This window comes from Neovison vison, chromosome 8 (genome assembly GCF_020171115.1).
Source record: "Neovison vison isolate M4711 chromosome 8, ASM_NN_V1, whole genome shotgun sequence".
In the NCBI taxonomy this organism is placed as follows: Eukaryota; Metazoa; Chordata; class Mammalia; order Carnivora; family Mustelidae; genus Neogale; species Neogale vison.
The window spans coordinates 42511448-42532434 of record NC_058098.1 but is presented as its reverse complement, the minus strand read 5'-3'; the positions used below and the strand labels follow the sequence as shown (position 1 = coordinate 42532434).

The 20987-nt window shown below is 46.7% G+C and overlaps 1 protein-coding gene across 2 annotated transcripts in view; it reads left to right on the top strand.

Annotated features, from left to right (window-relative positions):
• The window catches only part of BFSP1 (beaded filament structural protein 1), a 44024-nt gene extending 28679 nt beyond the window's left edge, over positions 1 to 15345 (top strand). For both annotated transcript variants that reach the window (XM_044263486.1, XM_044263485.1), the window contains exons 6-8: positions 9526 to 9746; positions 13129 to 13214; positions 14218 to 15345. In XM_044263486.1, coding sequence (XP_044119421.1) covers positions 9526 to 9746; positions 13129 to 13214; positions 14218 to 15173 — 1263 coding nt within the window. In that variant the 3' untranslated portion in view covers positions 15174 to 15345. The remainder of the gene's footprint in view (positions 1 to 9525; positions 9747 to 13128; positions 13215 to 14217) is intronic.
• The last annotated feature ends 5642 nt before the right edge of the window (positions 15346 to 20987 follow it).

The window sequence follows — 20987 nt, the reverse complement described above, 5'->3', positions numbered from 1 at the left end:
TCATGATCTCAGGGTCCTAGGATCGATCCCCACATCGGGCTCTCTGCTCAGCAGGGAGCCTGCTTCCTCCTCTCTCTCTGCCTACTTGTGATCTCTCTCTGTCAAATAAATAAATAAATAAATCTAAAAAAAAAAAAAAAAGGAACTGACAACACTAGACTAAGCTAGAAAAAGAAATAACCAAGTGCATAGTTAGTAATGGTGGGATTTGTTTGGTGAAACCTGCATTTTAATACATATTTTTTTATCTTGTTTTTTTTTTTTAATCCAGCCTATCACCCAATGTCTTTTTTGTTTTTTAAGATTTTATTTATTTATTTGACAGACAGAGAACACAAGTAGGCAGAGAGGCAGGCAGAGAGAGAGAGGGAGGAGGAAGCAGGCTTCCCGCAGAGCAGAAAGCCCAATGTGTGGCTCGATCCCAGGACCCTGGGATCATGACCTGAGCCGAAGGCAGAGGCTCTAACCCACTGAACCACCCAGGCGCCCTGAATCCTGCATTTTTTTTTAAACGATTTTATTTATTTATTTGACAGAGAGAAATCACAAGTAGACGGAGAGGCAGACAGAGAGAGAGAGGGAAGCAGGCTCCCAGCTGAGCAGAGAGCCCAATGCGGGACTCAATCCCAGGACCCCGAGATCATGACCTGAGCCGAAGGCAGCAGCTTAACCCACTGAGGCCACCCAGGCGCCCCTGAAACCTGCATTTTAAATATATATGTTCGCATCCATATTTGTTCAAATGCACACACACACACACACACACATACACACATTTGTGTGATGTCTATGGTTTGTGATGTAAATTATGGCTCTTCCCGTGGCTGCACTGAGAAAACGCAAGAGCCCAGCCTGACATGGTAAGTTCCAATTCCAGGGCAAAAAGATGCCTGTCTCTATGTACATATATGTGCTTGTTAGATGTAAAAGAAAGACCTTGCTTCACAGATTAACATAATTGCTGAGACTATGAAATCAGTCTGTCTGCTTGGCTGCCTGTCCCCACCCATGGTTACTGCCAAGACTTACTGGTCTTGCCCTGATGTTGTCTTTCTAAATCGGGGGTCTTCTCTGACCCCTGCCTTGCCACCTGGTAAAGCCCATGGACCGCTTCTCAGAGAAACGTTAAGGGCATAGAATAAAAATAATGTATAATTAAAAAGAAACCAATTCTGTTGAGATAGTTACCAAAATATTACCAGTCATTTTCTATATCATAATTTATGTGCTTATGTAAAGAAATCTAGTGGTGGTTCTGAAGAAACACAAGTTGTATTAGTTTTCTCTCACTGTTCTAATGAATTTATTCATCTAATGAATACAGATACAAAGGCTTGAAACAGCAATACTTTATCCCACATTTCCATGGGGTTGAAGTCTGGGCAGGCTTGGTTGGTTTTTCTGCTCTGGGTCTCACAAGGGTGATATAAAGGTGTTGGCCAGCCTTCTTCTCTGGAGGTTCTCGGTGGTGAATCTTCCAGTCTCATTCATGTTGTTGGCAGGATTCAATTCTATGGGCAGGTAGTATGGATGACCCCAGTTCTTTGCTGGCTGTCAGCCAGGAGTTGTTCTAGAGGCTTCCCATGTCCCTTGGCACACGGCCCCCTCCATCCTTAAATCCAGCGACAGTGCTTGGAATTTTTCTTGGACATCTAAACTCTCTGTCTTATGAGAGCCCCCTTTCAAGGGCTCATATGATCAGGAATGATCTGTAATAGTCTCCCTATTTTTTTAAGGTCAACTGATTAAGAATCTTAATATGCAGAGTCCCTTTTGTTGTGTAACATAACATCTTCATGGGCATAAAGCCAAGGGGCAAAGGTCATGGGGACCAAAAGTCTGTCTAATTGGGTCTTATTAAAACACAGGTATGGGGGCGCCTGGGCGGCTCAGTGAATTAAAGCCTCTGCCTTCGGCTCAGGTCATGATCCCAGGGTCCTGGGATCGAGCCCCGCATCGGGCTCTCTGCTCAGTGAGGGGCCTGCTTCTTCCTTTCTCCTCTCTCTCCGCCTGCCTCTCTGCCTACTTGTGATCTCTGTCTGTCAAATAAATAAACAAAATCTTAAAAAAAAAAAAAAAAAACACAGGTATGGCTGGGCCCACCCAAGAGTTTCTGACTTGGTAGTTCTGGGGTGTGGCCCAAGAATGAGCATTTCTGAGTTTCCAGGTGATGGTATTTTGATCCAGGAACCACACTTTGAGAACACCGGTATAGGGGTGGGCCCCAGATTGGGTCGGAATGTTTTACATCTGCTCCACCTGAGTCCCTGGCTTGGGCCTTCCATAGCCTATTCAAGAAATGCTCATGGATGGCTTTTTTGCTGATTTTAAAGGTTTTAGAGGCTTCCCAATGGAGCCAGGCTGAGGGCTCCGAGGGAGATTTGGTGGCTTAGCTCCTCAGCAGGGCCAGTGCTATGCCTGGGGACGAGGGAGGGAGTGAGGGAGAACTCCCTGTAGCTTGAAGGCTCCCACCTGGCAGAACCATAGCATTTGGTTTAATAAGACCCAATTAGCATGGTCCTCAGGGTGAGGTCCCTAAACGAGGAACATCAGAAATGCACATTCAAAAGCCCATCCCAGACCTACTGAGTCAGGAACTTTGGGGTGGGGCCCAGCAATCTCTGTTGTAACAATCCCTCCGGGTGGTTGTACAGAGTCAAGTTTGAGAACTCCAGTCCGCAGGATGGAAGGAATAGCACCCTCCCTTAGAGCTGGCAGCCCCTTCTTTGAAGCCAAACATAGCCCATGCCTGACACCACTGGGATGGCACTTCTTAGAGGTGGAAGAAAAGGGACAGGCACTTCTGACTCCCTAATCGCATTGACTGAGAGTTTCTGTGACAGGAAAAGTGAAAAAGGTCATGTTACTACTTGGAAGGAGTAAACCTCCCCCAGTTATCATTTCTCATTAAAGTTGCCTAGCCCCATCTAGTGGTAGATTTTGGTAAAGGACACTTGATTTCTTCCATTTCCTTTTTTTAGAACTAAATTTTTCCCTCTTACTGAAATTGAAGTAAAATTAATATATAGCATATGTTAACTTCATGAGTATAGTGTAATGGTGCAACACTTCCTTTTTTTTAAAAGATCTTATTTATTTGACATATAGGGATCACAAGTAGGCAGAGATGCAGGCAGAGAGAGAGAGGAGGAAGCAGTCTCCCCTCTGAGAAGAGAGTCTGAGGTGGGACTCAATCCCAGGACCCTGGGATCATGACCTGAGCCGAAGGCAGAGGCTTTAACCCACTGAGCCACCCAGGCGCCCCTGGTGCAACACTTCTATGCATCAGTGCTCATCAAGACAAGTGACCAATCCCCCCCTACCTCCCCTCTGATAACCATCAGTTTGTTCTCTGTAGTTAAGAGTCTGTTTTCTTTGTCTGTTCTTTTGTCTAATAATTTGTTTTGTTTCTTAAATTCCACATGTGAGGGAAGTCATATTGTATTTGTCTTTCTCTGACTGGCTTATTTCATTTAACATTATACCTTCTAGCTCCATCCCTGTTTTTGCAAATGGTAAGATTTCATTTTTTTTTTAATGACTGAGTAATATTCCATTCATTTTTACCCATTCACCTACTGAATGGGAGAAGATCGTTGTAAATGTTGTATCTGATGATGGGTTAATATCCAGAATAGATAAAGGACTGAAACAACACCAAAAAACAACTAATCCAATTAAAAGTGGGCAGAGGACCTGAAAAGAGATTTTTCCAAAGAAGACATACAGGTGGCCGACAGATGAAGAGTGTCTGAACACTGGGGGTAGGTCTCTTCTTTGTAGACCAACAGATGATGTTGAGCACAACATCAGGGAGGTGTAAATCAAACCCACAGTGAGGTATCCCCTCACACCTGTCAGAATGGTAAAAATAAAAAACACAGGAAACAACATGTTGGTGAGGATGTGGAGAAAAAGGGACCCGTTTCCTGCTTAAAAAAGGACTTGACCCTAAAAAAAAAAAAAAAAGAAAAAAGAAAAAAGAAAAGAAAAAAAAATAAAAAAGGACTTGACCCAAAGGCCTCGGGGGGCCTAAGAGGACTGAAGCAGGAGGTCACCGCTCTGGGTGGGACTCATTGCCAGGCACTGTCCTGGGTCCCTGTGTTGGGTCCCTGGGCTCCCTATTGGGTCCTGGGACCCTGTGCTCAAACACTGACTCCTTCATTCAATCTTGACCACTAAGCTCCAGCTGAGGTTCAGGGAATACCGAGCAGGGCATGGTGTGGCTCTTGCCTGCAGCTGCTCACAGAGGCTGTAAATAGCCAAAGGAGAAACACAGCAGTCACCCTTGCTCAAGGTGAAGGTCAGGTTGCAGCACGGCCCAGCCCTTCCACCCGCCTCTCTCTTCGGTGTCCGTGTGGCTGCTCCCCTCCAGCAAACCTGGAATTGTGTGTGGGCTACTGTCTGTCCTTTTCCTCTCCTGACTCTCCTATTGTTTCTGTCATCTGCTCCTTTGCTCACCATTTCTCCTCTTTCCAGAAGAACTTTCTCTTCTTCGGTACCCAGGACTGGCCTTCTCTGACATCCTCCAGCACCTGAGGGCCTCCCTGTGCTTGGTGTTGCCCTGGGCGTGTCTCTGAGTGAGCCACCTCCCACACTGGCCTGTGGGGTCCTAGGAGGAGCCGCGTCTCATTCCCAGGCAGCCACGCTGGTGCCTACATTGCTCGTGGCTGAGACCTCTCTTTGGCCTCCTTTACACTGGTGAAAGTGGGGCTCTTAATATTTTTCTTGAATATCCCTCCTTTTGATGAATATTTTATTTTATTTTTAAGATTTTATTTACTTATTTTATTTCATTTTTAAGATTTTTATTTACTTGATAGAGAGAGAGAGTACAAGTGGGGGAGCAGCAGAGGGAGAAGGAGAAGCAGGCTCCCTGCTGAGTAAAGAACCCGATGCGGGGCTCAATCCCAGGACCCTGGGATCATGACCTGAGCTAAAGGCATATGCTTACTTGATTGAGCCGTCCTGTGATGAAGAGTTTAAATTATTGATCTGTAAAAACCGCAGTGACGTAGATGTAAATCCAGTTTTATAAACTCAGTCAGCACTTCGCTGGAGACTGTGGATTCTTGGTGGACACAAGCAGAATCAGGCAGAGCACCAGTGCCTGTCGGAGATTGGAAGACACCTTTCAGTCGTCCCTAGAGCCTTGTCCCAGGGCAGGTGTTCCTCCCGCAGATTCCACCAGAGGACAGTCACCAGCCAACCACCCAGCCACCCCCACCAGCAAACCACCAGCTCGTGAGATACAGAAAACAATCACACTTGCCCTGGAAGGTTAGAAGTTTCTAGTTTCTAATTTTCCAGTTTATGACAATGCGTTGCTATCCTACTTACCTTTAAAAGTCTGTCAAGTGGATGGTGGATGTGGCCAGGGAGGAAGAAGTCTGCGTGGGGGGTTACCCTGAGTCCCTTAAGTCTCCAGTGAGAACATGCTGGTGACGCTTGCCTGTTGCTCTGTGGGAGTTGGAGGGGGTGTCTTCCAAGGGCAGAGGGTGATGGGGAGAGAGAACGTGTGTTTTGTGTATGTGCGTGTGTGTCCTGTTCTCCTGCAGTTGGGAGGTGGCTGACGCAGGAGGGTCCATAGTTTCAGGAAGCGTCTCAGACCCTGCCAAGGTGGCTCTGAATCCAGTATTGATTGGCAGGTCACTTTGCCTGCGGGTCTGTTCTGTCAAGCAGAAGTCATAATCGCCCCGTCCCCGGGAGGCGGTCCTGCAGCAGGGGAGTTGTTGCAGGTGAGAACGTGCCTGCACAAACCATTATTCCCACCCGGGGCTGGGGAACCCAGACCCAAAGGGAGCCATAGACTCGCTGTACACATAATCTTTTCTTGTTTTCACTCTATTCTGAAACGCTTCAAAAGTATATACAAGTGAGAGAACAGTCTCATGAGCCCCTGGTCCCCATCCCCCGAAACACACGGTCCCTCTTATATCGCCTACACCCTACACACCCTCGGGTAATTCTGAAACAATCCGACACCCAATCATCTGATCCAGCCGTGTTTGAACAGATGAGAGCTCCTTTTATAGAACATGAGTCCATGAACCCACCTGTGATAATTAACGATAATTCTTTAGCATCACTAAATCAGGGATCCGATCTCCGATCAACTCATCATTAACTGAGGTGCTGTCTGCAAACAGCCCTTGTCACCCTTTTCCGTACATGTTCTATCTGTTCGACAAAGGCATGCAGCGCTCTTCCCATCCCCACAATCAAAATACAGGATAGTCCCCTCTCCCAGGGGATGCCGTTCTGGCCAGCCCCATCCCCCACCTCTCCCCAAACTCCCAGGCAACCACTGAATTGGTCTCCATCTGTTTGGTTTGATCTTTTCCAGATTATACAGAATCAGCCAGTGGAGATTCTTTCCCACAGTTTCATTCTTTAGCCTTTGTTTGGATTGGGATGCAAATAAGGTCCACAGGTTGTAACTGGTTTCTGTGTCTTTTAAGTCTCTTTGATCCATTCTGTGTCTCTTTTTTTCCCTCCGTGATATTTGTTTGTGGAAAATGCATACTTTTAAAGTCTGTGTGCTGTGGGCACAGGCTCTTTCCTGTCCCTGGAGAAAGGTAAGCTTTGATCAAAGGCAGCCCTCCCTGCCGCCCGGCAGGCCCTGGGTGGTCTGGCCTGTGCAGCAGGGACCCCAGGGCGGCCAGGGTCCCCGAGGTTTGTTCTCAGGGCTGCACCATAGAAAAGGAATGTGTGACTTTGGGTTTCTTCCATTCCTGGATGGCTTCTTGTCTCTGAGCCTCTAGCCGTGAAGGGGTCTTTTAAAGTGCTTATTTCTTGGAAGCATTCCCTACAGTGTGTGAACACTATAAATGAAGTCAGAACATGTAGCCAGGCTGGGAATTAGTGGGAGACCTTGGTATTTGACATGACAGGTAACTGTGAATTTAATTCGCTCATTTATTCAGAGGAACAGAAGCCTGTTCAAACTTAAGCAGGAAACAGAACGCTATAATTTTATTTTGAAAAAATTTCAGACTTCTCAAAAGCGGCCAAGATAGCCCATGGGTTGCCCACATACTCTTCACCCAGATTCTCCAAATGGTAGCTCCTTAATTAATAACCTGAAACCAGGAAATTACCATCCTTGTAATAGACTTGGCAACAATTTCACAAATTACCCCATCGACATTTTTTTTCTGTGGATACTGCTCGCATTTACATGTTGTGACTCCTTAGTCTACCCCAATTTGGGATATAGCTCCTGCCTTTCTTTGTCTTTCATGACCTTGATGGCCAGTTATTTTGTGGAATGACCCTCCTTTTGGGTTCCCAGATATTTTTTTTCAGGATTAGGCTGTGGCTGTGCGTTCCTGGCTGGAACCCACAGAAGTGAGTGTCCTTCTCGGCACTTTTCATCAGGGGAACATCTTGTGGGCGTTTCTTCTGCCGGTGTTGTAACTGGGGTCACTTGGTTAAGGTGGTGTCTGCCAAGTTTCTCCACTCTAAAAATATTATTCCTTGTCCCCCCAAGAAAAGCAGGATATAAAATACAGTTTATGAAATTTGAGAGCAGGGTTCCGGGCAGGAACCAGGAACTTAGATCTGGGGTAGCTGCTCACCCTCTGTCTCCCTTCTCTCCCACAAACTCTCTCATCTCTGTTTGTCTTTGCCCTTTGGCTTCCTTTCTTTGCCTGTCTGAAGAACTGCTTTTCTTAACTTCTTCATGCACGTTACGAAAGATGGCCACTCCAAGATGGCAGCCCCAGGGTTCTGTGAACCTGCCACCAGCTCACTGCTATTTCTGAGATCCTTTTCCAAATTCCCCGAGAGGAAGCATGTGATAGGCGGGTCTGTGTCTGACCCAGCCCTGGTTCTGTAGCTCTGGTCAGGAGAGTGGGGTCACACTACTGCTGGGACCCCTCAATGAGTGAGATGGCACAGACATCAGACAAGGGGGATGACATGGGCTGGCAGATGACTTCCCAAAGTGTGGAGTAGATGTACCCCTTCTTTCCCTCCTTCCTTCCTTCCTTCCCATCTCCTTCCCCGCCCTCCTGCCCTCCTTTCTTCCTTCTGTCCCGCTCTCCTTCCTTTCTTCCTTCCTTGCTGATACAACAGACACATTTCCAAAAACCATTGTAAGCTAAGTTTTCAAGTGTCATCAGTTAGGAAACTTCACTGTTCCAAGGCAACATCTGTATATAAAGAGAGGAATCAGGTGTCGTAGGAATTCTCATCCTCTAGATTGTCCAATATGCACATTCAGCCGCGTGCATGAAATGCCTTTAGCAGACATATATGAAGATGAACTCAGATACCTGTTTAGCCCCCATGACTCCTTTGAATTTTGGGATGCACCGTTCTTTTTTTTTTTTTTTTAAAGATTTTATTTTATTTATTTATTTGAGAGAGAGAGAGACAGTGAGAGAGAGCATGAGCGAGGAGAAGGTCAGAGAGCGAAGCAGACTCCCCATGGAGCTGGGAGCCTGATGTGGGACTCGATCCCGGGACTCCAGGATCACGCCCTGAGCCGAAGGCAGTCGTCCAACCAACTGAGCCACCCAGGCGTCCCGGGATGCACCGTTCTAGGTGAAAGTGGTTTTTTGGTGTGTTTCATTTTGTTTTGAGGACTGATAATGCATGGTGAATTCTTTTCTACTCGGAAAATGAGATTGCAAAAGCGTCACGACTACACAAATACTAAGCTTGTAGATGAGTACACCCATGAGTCTTGTTAGAAGCTCTTTTTTTTTTTTAAAGATTTTATTTATTTGTCAGAGAGAGAGAGAGGGAGAGAGAGCGAGCACAGGCAGACAGAATGGCAGGCAGAGGCAGAGGGAGACGCAGGCTCCCTGCTGAGCAAGGAGCCCGATGTGGGACTTGATCCCAGGACGCTGGGATCATGACCTGAGCCGAAGGCAGCTGCTTAACCAACTGAGCCATCCAGGCGTCCCTTGTTAGAAGCTCTTAAAGTGAATATAAGTCCACATTATATTCTATCATATTTCTATTTTCTTACTTTATTTTTGACTTGCCCTGTGTCAGTGTGTTAATAGTGTAACCCTGTACACTTCAGCTGCCCAGACATATAACTCTACTAATCAGAAATTAGGACAAAAGTAAAGTGTCATAGTGATTAAATAAGGACAAAGAACACCCCTTCTTCCTCATTTTAGTAAAAATAGCATCTTATCTATTCAGTATGTGTGCTTCTATTTTTTGGGCAGATTTATGCTAACTCTGAATATGAATAATACAGTTTATCCAAATTGTACATCTGATTCCAGGGACAGCAGTTTTCTTTTTTCTTTTCTAGGATTGCCATCCTTAGCCTGTCTTTGGTGAGGGCTCCGTTAAGGGCAGATTTCAGACAGGGCTAGCATTCAGGTTCCTTTCTGGCTCCAGGATTGCCAAAGTGATTCATTGCCGACAGTGAAACTGGAGGAGGAACAAAGGAGCAAAGCAAACAAAATGGGGTACCTGAGGCCGGGTTCTCCCTGCCAAGCCCGTGTCTTTTTAGGAGAGGCAGGAGGGCTTTCCTCACACCTGTGTCTTTGCCCACAGACTGCGGCCCTGGAACAAGCTATTAAAGACGCCCACGAGTGTTACGATGACGAGATTCAGCTCTATAATGAACAGATTGAAACCCTGCGGAAGGAGATCGAGGAGGCCGAGAGGAGCCTGGAGAGGTCTTCCTACGACTGCCGGCAGCTGGTGGTGGCCCAGCAGACGCTGAAGAACGAGCTGGAGCGGTACCATCGGATCATTGAGAATGAAGGCAACAGGTGGGGTCACAGATGGGCCCCGCTCTGAGACTGCACCCCTCTCCCTGCTCCGGTCGCTTGCTTCCTGTGTGCCAGGTGATGGGTATGGGGCAGGCTCCATGGCCTTGTGGAGCTAAAATCCTAGTTGGGGAGGCAGCTGATGGATGACTCTGGAACAGAAGACAAGCACCATGGAGTACCTGGTGACCTGAGAGAGGGCCTGGCCGGAGGGCAATGGTGGGGATGTTTGAAATTTTTATTAGGGTGGTTGCAAAAGACCTCATGGAGAAGCTTGCTTTTGGCTCCTCAAGCCTCTGGGAACGTAGACATGTTAGCCGGTAGGATGACCAGGAGTACGCAATGAGATGAGGCAGGTGGGGTGCGTAGCACAGTGCCCCACTCAGCAAGAGATTGGAGGTGGTGGTGGTGGTGGTGGTGTTCCTGCTGCTATTATTGTTTTCTTTCTTTCTTTCTTTTTTAAAAAGATTTTATTTATTTATCTGACAGACAGAGATCACAAGTAGGCAGAGAGGCAGGCAGAGAGAGAGGGGGAAGCAGGATCCCTGCTGAGCAGAGAGCCCGATTCGGGGCTTGATCCCAGGACTCTGGGATCATGAGCTGAGCTGAAGGCAGAGGCTTTAACCCACTGAGCCACCCAGGTGCCCCACTATTGTTTTCATCAGCTGGTTGGGTCAGTAGTGTGACTGTCGATGCACTGGGTGGCGGTCTTGTTCATCATGGAGCTGTGACCTGAGCTCCATCAACTTTAGGAGAGCAGGGAAATCATCTCTGTCCCTATCCCTATCCCCTATCCTTATCCCCATTCCTTATCCCTATCCCCATCTCTAATCCCTATCCCTCACCCTACCCCATCCCTATCTCTGTTCGCTGTCCCCTACCTCTATTTCCTGTCCCTATCCTGAATTCCCTAGCCCTCTCTCAATCTCTCTCTCTATGTCTCTATCACCTACACCTACAGTCTTCATCATCGCTCTACACGTCTGTATATACTGAGGCCCACACTTAACATCTGTGTCTACATCCGTATCATCCATGCGAACACTGTACATCTACACTTAAAAGCTACATTATCTACATCACCTACCTCTATAGCATCTACACCTATGCCAACATCATCTGTGTCTACACGTATAACATCTACACATACACCTATCCCTACACCCATCCTTACCTACGTCTATACCACCTACACCTACATCTCCATTATCTGCATCTACACCATCTACACCATCTATATCTACACCTTCTACGCCTACCTCATCCACACCTACCTCTACATTATCTACATCATCTACATCATCTACAACTACATCTACATCATCTACTTCTGTACCACGTACACCTACATCTAATGCCGTCTACATCTTTGTCGCCGATACCTACCCCTATTCTTCATCTGCATCTATGTCATCTAGATCTACATCATCTTCAGGTATGTGCACCCTTATACCTGCGCCGATGTCATTGTCATGCACACTTGTGTCAGGTACATGTGCGTTTCTATCTCCGTCTGTATCTGTATTATGTTAATCTACACCTACATCATCTATATCTGTGTCTGTGTCCATGTCTGTATCTGTAGATACCGTTCAGAGAGCAGTTTGAGGACTCACAGAAGTTACTTCATAGAAGGACTCTCACTCTCTATTAAGTATGGATTCTTTGATTCAGTCTTGCTGATTTTTGGGGACTAGCTTGAATTTTTTTTTCCCCATTTATTTATTTTCAGAAAAACAGTATTCATTATTTTTTCACCACACCCAGTGCTCCATGCAAGCTGTGCCCTCTATAATACCCACCACCTGGTACCCCAACCTCCCACCCCCCCGCCACTTCAAACCCCTCAGACTGTTTTTCAGGGTCCATAGTCTCTCATGGTTCACCTCCCCTTCCAATTTACCCAAATTCCCTACTCCTCTCTAACGCCCCTTGTCCTCCATGCTATTGGTTATGCTCCACAAATAAGTGAAACCATATGATAATTGACTCTCTCTGCTTGACTGATTTCACTCAGCATAATCTCTTCCAGTCCCGTCCATGTTGCTACAAAAGTTGGATATTTGTCCTTTCTGATGGAGGTATAATACTCCATAGTGTATATGGACCACATCTTCCTTATCCATTCATCCATTGAAGGGCATCTTGGTTCTTTCCATAGTTTGGCGACTGTGGCCATTGCTGCTATAAACATTGGGGTACAGATGGCCCTTCTTTTCACGACATCTGTATCTTTGGGGTAAATACCCAGGAGTGCAATTGCAGGGTCGTAGGGAAGCTCTATTTTTAATTTCTTGAGGAATCTCCACACTGTTCTCCAAAGAGGCTGCACCAACTTGCATTCCCACCAACAGTGTAAGAGGGTTCCCCTTTCTCCACATCCTCTCCAACACATGTTGTTTCCTGTTTTGTTAATTTTGGCCATTCTAACTGGTGTAAGGTGATATCTCAATGTGGTTTTAATTTGAATCTCCCTGAGGGCTAATGATGATGAGCATTTTTTCATGTGTCTGATAGCCATTTGTATTTCTTGATTGGAGAAGTGTCTAGCTTGAATTTAAAAAGAAACACCCAGTATTACTCCACGAGGAGCAGTTCTTTCCTTCACTCTGGATGCTCTATCTTGGCTGCCAGTGCTCAGATGTTGAGCAGAGAGAGCAAGATTTTCTTTTTCTTTCTGCAGTTATGGTCCATGGATTGTTGCACAGTCCTAAATTATATTTATGTTATAGTGAATGCATTATGCACACATGAAAATAAATCTTGAACTAGCACAAGTGACTGTGAAAATTTTTGTTTTGGAGGCAAAGCTTTACAGAAAGTTCATCAGCTAGCCCTTTTGTTAGTTTGTTCACAGAGTTCTAATTTCGTTCTAATTTCAAGTTGATAGAAATGTTGCAAGCATAGAACACAGAACCCCTGAACACTGTTTTCACAGACTCACCACTTGTTTAAATGTTATCTCCATTGCTTTATCAATTTTTTCTCCATTTATATAATACATATGATTTTTTTTTAAAAAAAGAGTTGGAGTTATCATATCTCGATTGCCCTAAATACTTCACCCTGGGCTGGCTACTGTTCTATTAAAAAAAAAAAAAACAAAAACTCTGTTGAACAGAGAAATGACATTTTTAGATTATAAACAATTCCCATTTTACAATTCTCCTATATGTGTGTTTTATAGTTTATGACTTCAGCTCAAAGAAATCCTTCCCATCCTCGTCTAGTGTATAAGTACATATGGGGTTCATTAATAGTCTGATCCAAAGAAAGCTTTCCTCATTTTTGCTCATATCAGAGAGTCACTCCTTGCCCTGACTGACTATGTAGTTTGATGAATTAAAGCTGGTGACCATCCTTTTTTTTTTGGTTCTTTCTCCAGACTGAGCTCTGCCTTCATTGAAACTCCCGTCACGCTGTTCACCCCAAGCCATGGAACCTCTCTCAGCTCTCGGGTTGGTGGGAAAGGTAATGGTCCTCAACCCTGGCTTCTGCTGTTTTCCATCATAGAAGAGCAAGAAAAAAAAGTCAAATGTCTTTCTTCCTGAACTTGGCATTCATGCTTTCTTCTGATCCATCTGGAAATTAAATGTTCTTTCTATGTTTTTTTTTTAAAAGATTTTATTTATTAATTTTAGGGAGCGAAAGGGGGAGGGACAGAGGGAGAGAGAATCTTCAAGCAGACTTTATGCTGAGTGCTAAGCCTGATGTGGAGCTCAATCCCAGGACCCTGAGATTCATGGCCTGAGCCAAAATCAAGAGCTGGTTGCTTAACCAACCGAGCTGTTTAGGCGGCTCAAGATTCCTATTATTTCTGAATTTAATAATTGCCTGCTCTTTTTGCCCAGGAGGAAGGGGATGCCACTTGAGGGGTATTTGTATTTATTTAGCTTGCAATGCATATGGAGCAAGGGAAATCAGTATGATTCCGGTACCCGAAGACATTCAGAACACATGGTAGACCCAGGCAGATCTGCTGTCTCTCCTTTAGAAAAGTCCAAGGCGAGGATGACTCTGTAGAATGAGTTCCATTAACTGGTATTCATCATGAACTTAGCAGGGGCTGGGGTGTGGACACCCAGTGTTATTGCCATAGAATGTTCCAGTAAGTTGCACGCAGTGTGATGGAAACTGTGAGTGTCAGAACAGGCAGCACCTTCCCTCCCCTCTGCAAGCCCAGAGGGGTCAAGCGACCTGTCCAAAGTCACACAGCTCGTTGTAGAGGTGGGACCTTAATGTGGGTCATGGGTGCTATGGGTCAGACCCAAACAGCTTGCCCTGTATATTACAAAGTCTACTCCAGTGCTAGGCATTCGTCTCCAAGACAACCTATTTTTCTTTTATTTATTTAATTTTAATTTTAAAATTTAAATATTAATTATTTATTTATTGACAGCCTGTTTTTCAACAAATACGTTTTCTTCCTCTTTCATCGATAAACTTGACTTATGCCCCTCTCCCCTTTTTTTAGATCTCACTAGGGCTGTGCAGGATATAACAACAGCAAAACCAAGACAAAAAGGTCTCCCGAAGAACATTCCAAGGAAAAAGGAGATCATAGCTAAAGACAAAGCTGACGAAAGTCTGGAAGACCTACCCTTGCAGGGTCCAGAAGACACAAAGCTGGTGCAGGTCGTTCCTAAAGAAGGCGGCGAAGGTAAACTTGAATCACAAGGTGATGAAGCCAGTCCCTCAGCCCCAGAAGCATGTCCAGAGGACGTGCCAGATGGAGGGCAGATAAGCAAAGCCTTTGGGAAACTATTCAAGAAGGTCAAGGAGAAAGTGAAAAGCCCCCAAGACCCAGAGCCCCCAGCTGACCTCTACACCAAAGGACGGTATGTGCTAGTCTCTGGGGATGCCAGTTATGTGGACCCTGGGTTCTGCTCGTCCTCTATCCCAGCCAGAGGTGGAGTGGTCATTTCCATCGAGGATGACTCTCTGCATCGCGGCAGCCCTGTGGAGCCATCTCCTGAGCAGCCCGGGCCCCCGCTGGAGAACGGACAGGGGGATCTTCAGGGGAAGGAAGATGGACAGCCACCCAACCAGCATGCGGACAGCAAGGAGAAAGAGATTAACGCCGAAGGACTGAAAGGGCCTGGGGAGAAACAGGAGGACCAAAAGGAGGATGAGGTGTCCAAGAGGCCCTGTCCCGTGGTCACACCTGGTCCGGAGGGACCGTCTCCACCCCAGGCTCAGAGGCCTGGGGTGGCTCAGGGTGGGTCTGAGGAGCATGGGGCCAGGAGCAGCAGCCCACAGGAGAGAAGTCCCCCCAGGACGTTGGCATATGAGAAGGTGGAAGTGATGGAGTCCATCGAGAAGTTTTCAACCGAGAGCATTCAGACCTATGAGGAAACAGCTGTCATTGTGGAGACCATGATTGGGAAGACAAAGGCAAACAAGAAGAAATCAGGAGAGAAGAGCTCTTAAAATGCCTGGGCTTGATGGGAGACAATGTCTTTGCGGCCACTGTAGGGGAAGTGCTTTGTGATTTTAGGACACGTGATAAAAGAGTGAGGGTTCCTTGTTTGGTTTAGACCATAGCTGGCCCGTCTGACATTGCCAATGAAGCCTTAATTAAAAAGTTTTATTTGCTCGCACACCCTTTGTCTAATTAACAGGGAGAGTAGGTGGGTCAGCCGTGTTCAGGGCAGGGTGCCGCGTTCAAGGGGCCGTCAAACCCTGCTCCTTTATGGAAAGAGATGTGCTCTTCACCATGGGTCATTGAGAGACTCATTAGAGAGTCTGGAAGTGTCTGGACTTCACACAGAAGCATGCTCATTGAAGCAGCTGGTGGTTTTCTGTTGCATTTCAAGCACAAACATGTGCTCAGGTGCAGGAGTGTTTTGTCGGCGGTACAGGATGAAAGGTATTTGTCTTCGTTTGGGTTCACCGACAAGCTGATCCTGAAGCAAGGGTTTGAACGGATTTCTTTGGGATGTGATCCCAGGAAGGACCAGGAAGGGAGTGCAAGAGGAAGACGGGGGCGGCAAGGCAGCCAGTTAGAGGTGTGCGCTACCGGATCAGTTAACGTTGTGGGCACGTGGAGCTCAGTCGCCCCGAGGGATGCTGGGAGACGGAGTAGAACACAGGCGTCAGAGCTGGTGAGGGAGCGGGGCTCACCAGCCATAAACTCCTGTCAGCCAGTGTGGAGGGCTGCTTGCAGGGTGCTAGCTTGTGCAGGGGGTGGGGAGGCGCCGAGAAAACCCGTAGGTGCAGAAGTAGGGGTGCAGGTGTTCGGACCTCAGGTGTGGAGATACTCGGCAATGGTAAGGGGTCATGAGAACCAAAGTGAAGTGGGGCACCCGTGCCAGCTGCCCCAGCTTATGTTCCCAGTGTCCCGGTGTCAGAGTCAGTGAAAATGTTCTCATTCAGAAATTGCGATCCTGGGTCAGGTTCCAAAAAGCAGAATCAAATGTCATTGCCACATTCCTTGTGGGGGTTACTTAATTGATTACTCCAGTCCACCATTGACGGAGCATATGCTGTGTGCCAGACAGCGTGCTGTGCTGATAAGGGGAGATTTCTCAGGTTTGTAATGATCTCGGTGACTGTGATGCAGTATACCGTGATATATGTGTGTTTGCACACTCTCTTGCACACATGTGCACACGGACTCATACACGTGTGCGTTCTGGTACTTACTGTGTCACTTCCTAGGAAACAAATTACTTCAAACTACAATCTTCTTTTCTTTTTTTTTTTTTTTAAGATTTTATTTATTTATTTGAGAGTGAGCTAGAGCAAGAGAGAGCATAAGCTGGGAGAGGGGCAGAGGGAGAGGGAGGGGCAGACTCCCTACTGAGCAGGGAGCTGTATGTGGGGCTCCATCCCAGGACCCTGGGATCGTGACCTGAGCTGGAGGCAGGCACCTAACCGACTGAGCCACCCAGGTGCCCTCAAACTACAATCTTTACAGAAACTAATATTTTGCCTCTAGGCATCTGTTTTTCTACTAACTTTCTGCATTTTTTTTTTTTTTTTTTTTTTTTTTTTTACTTACACCAGTTGAGAAATTCCTCCTTCCTTGTGTAGATGCTCATAAGGGCTCTGGTAAATGTGCTTAAATATATGGATTATTGTATCTACTGAAACAAAAGTATCTGGCAGGACGGTGATACATTTTTCGAGAAAATTGATGGAGTCATAAATTACGTTCTATTACTTCTTTGTTATGAATAATAGGAAGAATTACCTTTCCTATCTATTTAGAGCGTTAAAAAAATCTTGTTCTGAATTCATTTGAGGTTTTGAATTCAAGAAAGAAATATGCTTTTGTTGTTCTTTCCAAAAGCAGAATGGAGGACCCACTCCATTACACACTTCTGAAATATTTATAATTTAAAAGCTAAAGAGAGAATGATGGAAACCATTAGCTGGAGCCCAGAATGTACTAGGAATTTGGATCAGGGAGTATATTATATTCACAACCACATAAGACTTTGTGTGGACTGTATGTTCAGTTCATATTTTAGAAGGCAGGAACATCTTTTTGAAAAGAAAGTTTATTTTTATATTATATTTAATCTATCATCAAAAATGGATTGGGGAACCTGCTCTGTGCCCTGCAGGGTTCTGGGCACTGGGGACACAGCAGAGAAAATCAGATGTGGTTCTGCTCTCACAGACAGGACATTTTGGCATGGAGAGGAAGGAAATGCACAAATAGATAACTAAATAAAAGAACATTGGGGAGATGAGACTAGGAAGGGAACAACAGGGTGACATGCAAGAGTGACCAGGGGTCCACTTTGGATTGGGTGGTCAAGCAAAGACCCCATGGATGAGGTGACATGTGATCTGAATGACAAGGTGAGCCAGTCATGTGCAGAATCAAGGGAAGAGCATTTTAGGCAGAGGAACTGCAAGTGCAAAGGCTCTGGGGCAGGAATGAACTTAACCTGTTCAAGGAGGAGAAATCAAAGGGACTGTAGAGGGACAATGGAGGAGTTAAGGTCAAGGAGGGAGGCAGGAACCAAGAAAACCCCCATTTCTTGGCAGCCTCATTTCACTCTTGAACCAGGCTTACCCTGGGAAATGTGGGGCTGCCTGCAATGGACACTTTGGGGTCTAGTTGGGCTAGTTGTCCCCTGTCCCCCAGAATCCTGGTTGCTCTTTCCTTACCTGCTTCTCTCCACTTTCCATGCTTGGTTCTGTTTTCCCCAGGGAGCTGCAGAATGGGGTCATTTTCTAGCTTTGCCCTCTCCCTGAGGTCTCTGGAAACAAGCACTTAAATCTGATGAAAAGTATTTCTTGTCGTGAACGTGGGGGCTTAGTGCAGGCCTCCCTGTAGCATCGATGATGAGAGAACACGAGAGATTTGACAAGCCCCGAGGTTCCTAAGTGCCAGTGCTGCAGGATACTGGTCTGAACTGTTGCACCAGAGAGACTCTGCCTTCTCCCTGACTCAGCCTCAAGTCCGGGACTGAGAGTCTCCTGAAGCTGCCTACCCCCTAAGGAAACTGAATCCAAGCTGCCCACTCCTCCCATTCACCAAGCATTTCAGTCAGTGACCAGTAACTGCTCTCATGTGAGCTGCCCTGGGTGCTAATTCCCCAGATCCCCTGATCCTTGTTGATCTGGTTCATTCTTATTTCTCCAGGCTTCTCATGTCAAGTGCATGCGAGTCTGTGTCAGGGGCTGCTGTGGTCATTGGAATGTGCTCAGTCTAAACACCTGGCATGTTGGGAGCACTGTGGCGTTGGTGCTCCCAGGAGCAGCCCTCGACCAGGAGAGACAGGACCTGGTGTATAAATACCCCAGCTCCCTCTCCCCTCCATTGGGATAACTCTCATGTGTTCTACACTCTCCCCAGTGAGCCCTAGAGACCCCCAAAGAAACCCACTCTCCCATATGCCCCAAATCAGTCTCCTTCCATCCCTTACCTCCCTGTTCCCTGTATATAGATGCTCTTTTCCAGTAAATGACTTGACCTTGTTTCAGACTCAGCATCTGGGAGGACCCAACCTAAGACTGCTGTCTGGTTGGCATGTGCCCAGCAACCCCTAGTCCTCAGGTGGCAGTCCTGACTTTGGACCAAGGGGCTGGTCCTCCTACACTAGATACAGCCTTGATCAGACTGTCAAGACATCCTGCCTGCCTCTGGCTGTGGGGTGGGCAAGTGTCTCAAACAAGACCCACAGTTGGAATTGGAAATCTGAGCCCAATAAAACCAAGGCTGGAAATAAATGCTGGAGCTGGCTGGTGATGGGGGGGGGGGTCTGATGTTCCCATCACTCGTTCCCTCTGTCTCTCTCTCCCTAGGGTTGCTCCTATCTCTACTCTTCCTCTAGGCTCCTTGAGGCTGGTTCTTCAGACTTTCCTTGAGTTCTGAGAGCTACTCTGCATGCTTTGCACACATTGCTTATTTGTTTCCATTAGGCAGAGTTGGTTTCAGAGATCCAACCCTAGAGATCCCGAAGCAGCCCCTATGCAGGGTCCTGGGTGCAGGGGGTTTTCTAGAGCTGTGATCACAGGAACATAGAGGGCTATTAGGAAGCACCCATCTTTTAGCTATAAGCCTGCCTCCCCACACTCTGGTGCCGGGGCTGGACCCTGTGACCATGTCCCTGCTTTGCCAGTGTCTCCCTGGGAGTGGAAGAGGGCAAGGCTGGAGGAGGGGGAAGGGACCTGCTCCTTGTTTGTCCTCAGACCCCGGGCAGCAGCCATTCCTTCCCATGGCTGCTGCCATCGCCCAGTTTTCAACTTTTCCAAAATTTCCAGAACCAGTCTCATTACGGTCTCCCCAGAGAAGACTTCACCAAACTGTTGATACCTCTGTTCAGAAGTCTGGGCCTTCCAGGCCGTCCACCTGCCCTCAAGCATCAGCTCTAGGCATGCGAGGGACTTGGGTGGGTAGTGCCCTTCTCAGGGATCCCACCATGGTCCCAGAGAGCCACCTTCTCCTTCACAGTGTGCCCTTGACTTGCATGTATTAGATTGCTTGGTCTGTGTCCTTTAGTGGTCTCTTTTGCCTTTCTAATTAAGTAGGTGATATTTCTTCATACTCACTTTATGGTGCTTATGTCACTCTTCCTTATTAACATCACGGGTCGGATTCCTGTTTTTTGACTGGTACAGAAGAGGGTATGAGGCAGGAAAGGGAGGCACTGGCACGGGCTGCATGAATCTACCAGCCACTGCTCTGGGAACCTGGGGTCCCATCCCACTGGGGACCCCGGAAAAGACCAGGTAGGAAATCTTCAGATTGTCCCAACAGGAGGCAAGGAAGCTGGGATATCTATGCACCAGCTCCCATCCTTGCTCAGGTCAGGGTGGCTCCAGCCCTGGGGCCTTGATTCCCTGACACTTCTGCCTGTTGCCCATTAGGTCTGGGGCGTCTCTGCAGTCTGAGAACACCCCCAGCAAAGCATCCTCGGCAGGTGCAGAAACTGTCTACAGGTGACCTCCCGGACAGGCCAAGGAGATAGCCTGGCCAGCGTTTTCTACAGAGGCCAGATTATAGGCTGTACGGCCTCTGTTAGAACTACTCAATCCTTCTGCTTTAGCATGAAAACATGCTAAAATACAATGCAAAAGCCAACATGCATAATTGTTATTACAATATAAGTGTGTTTATAAGAACAGGCAGAGGCTGGATTGGGTCCCTGGACTGTAGTTTGCTGAGCCCCCATATAGGGCATGCTCCAACAGGGTCTATCATAAAATGAATTTACATATCAGAAGACATGTCTAACCTGGCTTCCTTACTTGTTTCTTCTTTCCCCTTTCATGTTGGAATGTTCCATTTGGTTCTCTCCTTAACGTAAAGCTTGTAAGAAAACATCTCCAAGCACCCATCATAATCTAGTTTTCCTGCAATTTTTGTACCATAAGTTCGTAGTTGGGGTGTTGGTGAATGAGGTCCCCTCAAAACTCATGACATTTGGCACATTGATGATAAAGGAGTCATTCAGGTACCCTGATTAGTACCAATGCTTGACTTCAATTTCTCATGATGGATGAAAACAAATAAATGCCACAAAAAGCCACATGGACTTATATTTTATCCAAACAGGGCTTTGGGGTTGAGATGTATATTCTTTTTTTAAAATATTTTATTTATTTGACTGACAGAGATCACAAGTAGGCAGAGCAGCAGGCAGAGAGAGAGAGAGAGAGAGGTAAGCAGGCTCCCTGGTGAGTAGAGAGCTTGATGCAGGCTCAATCCCAGGACCATGAGATCATGACCTGAGCCGAAGGCAGAGGCTTAACCCACTGAGCCACCCAGGCACCCCGAGATGT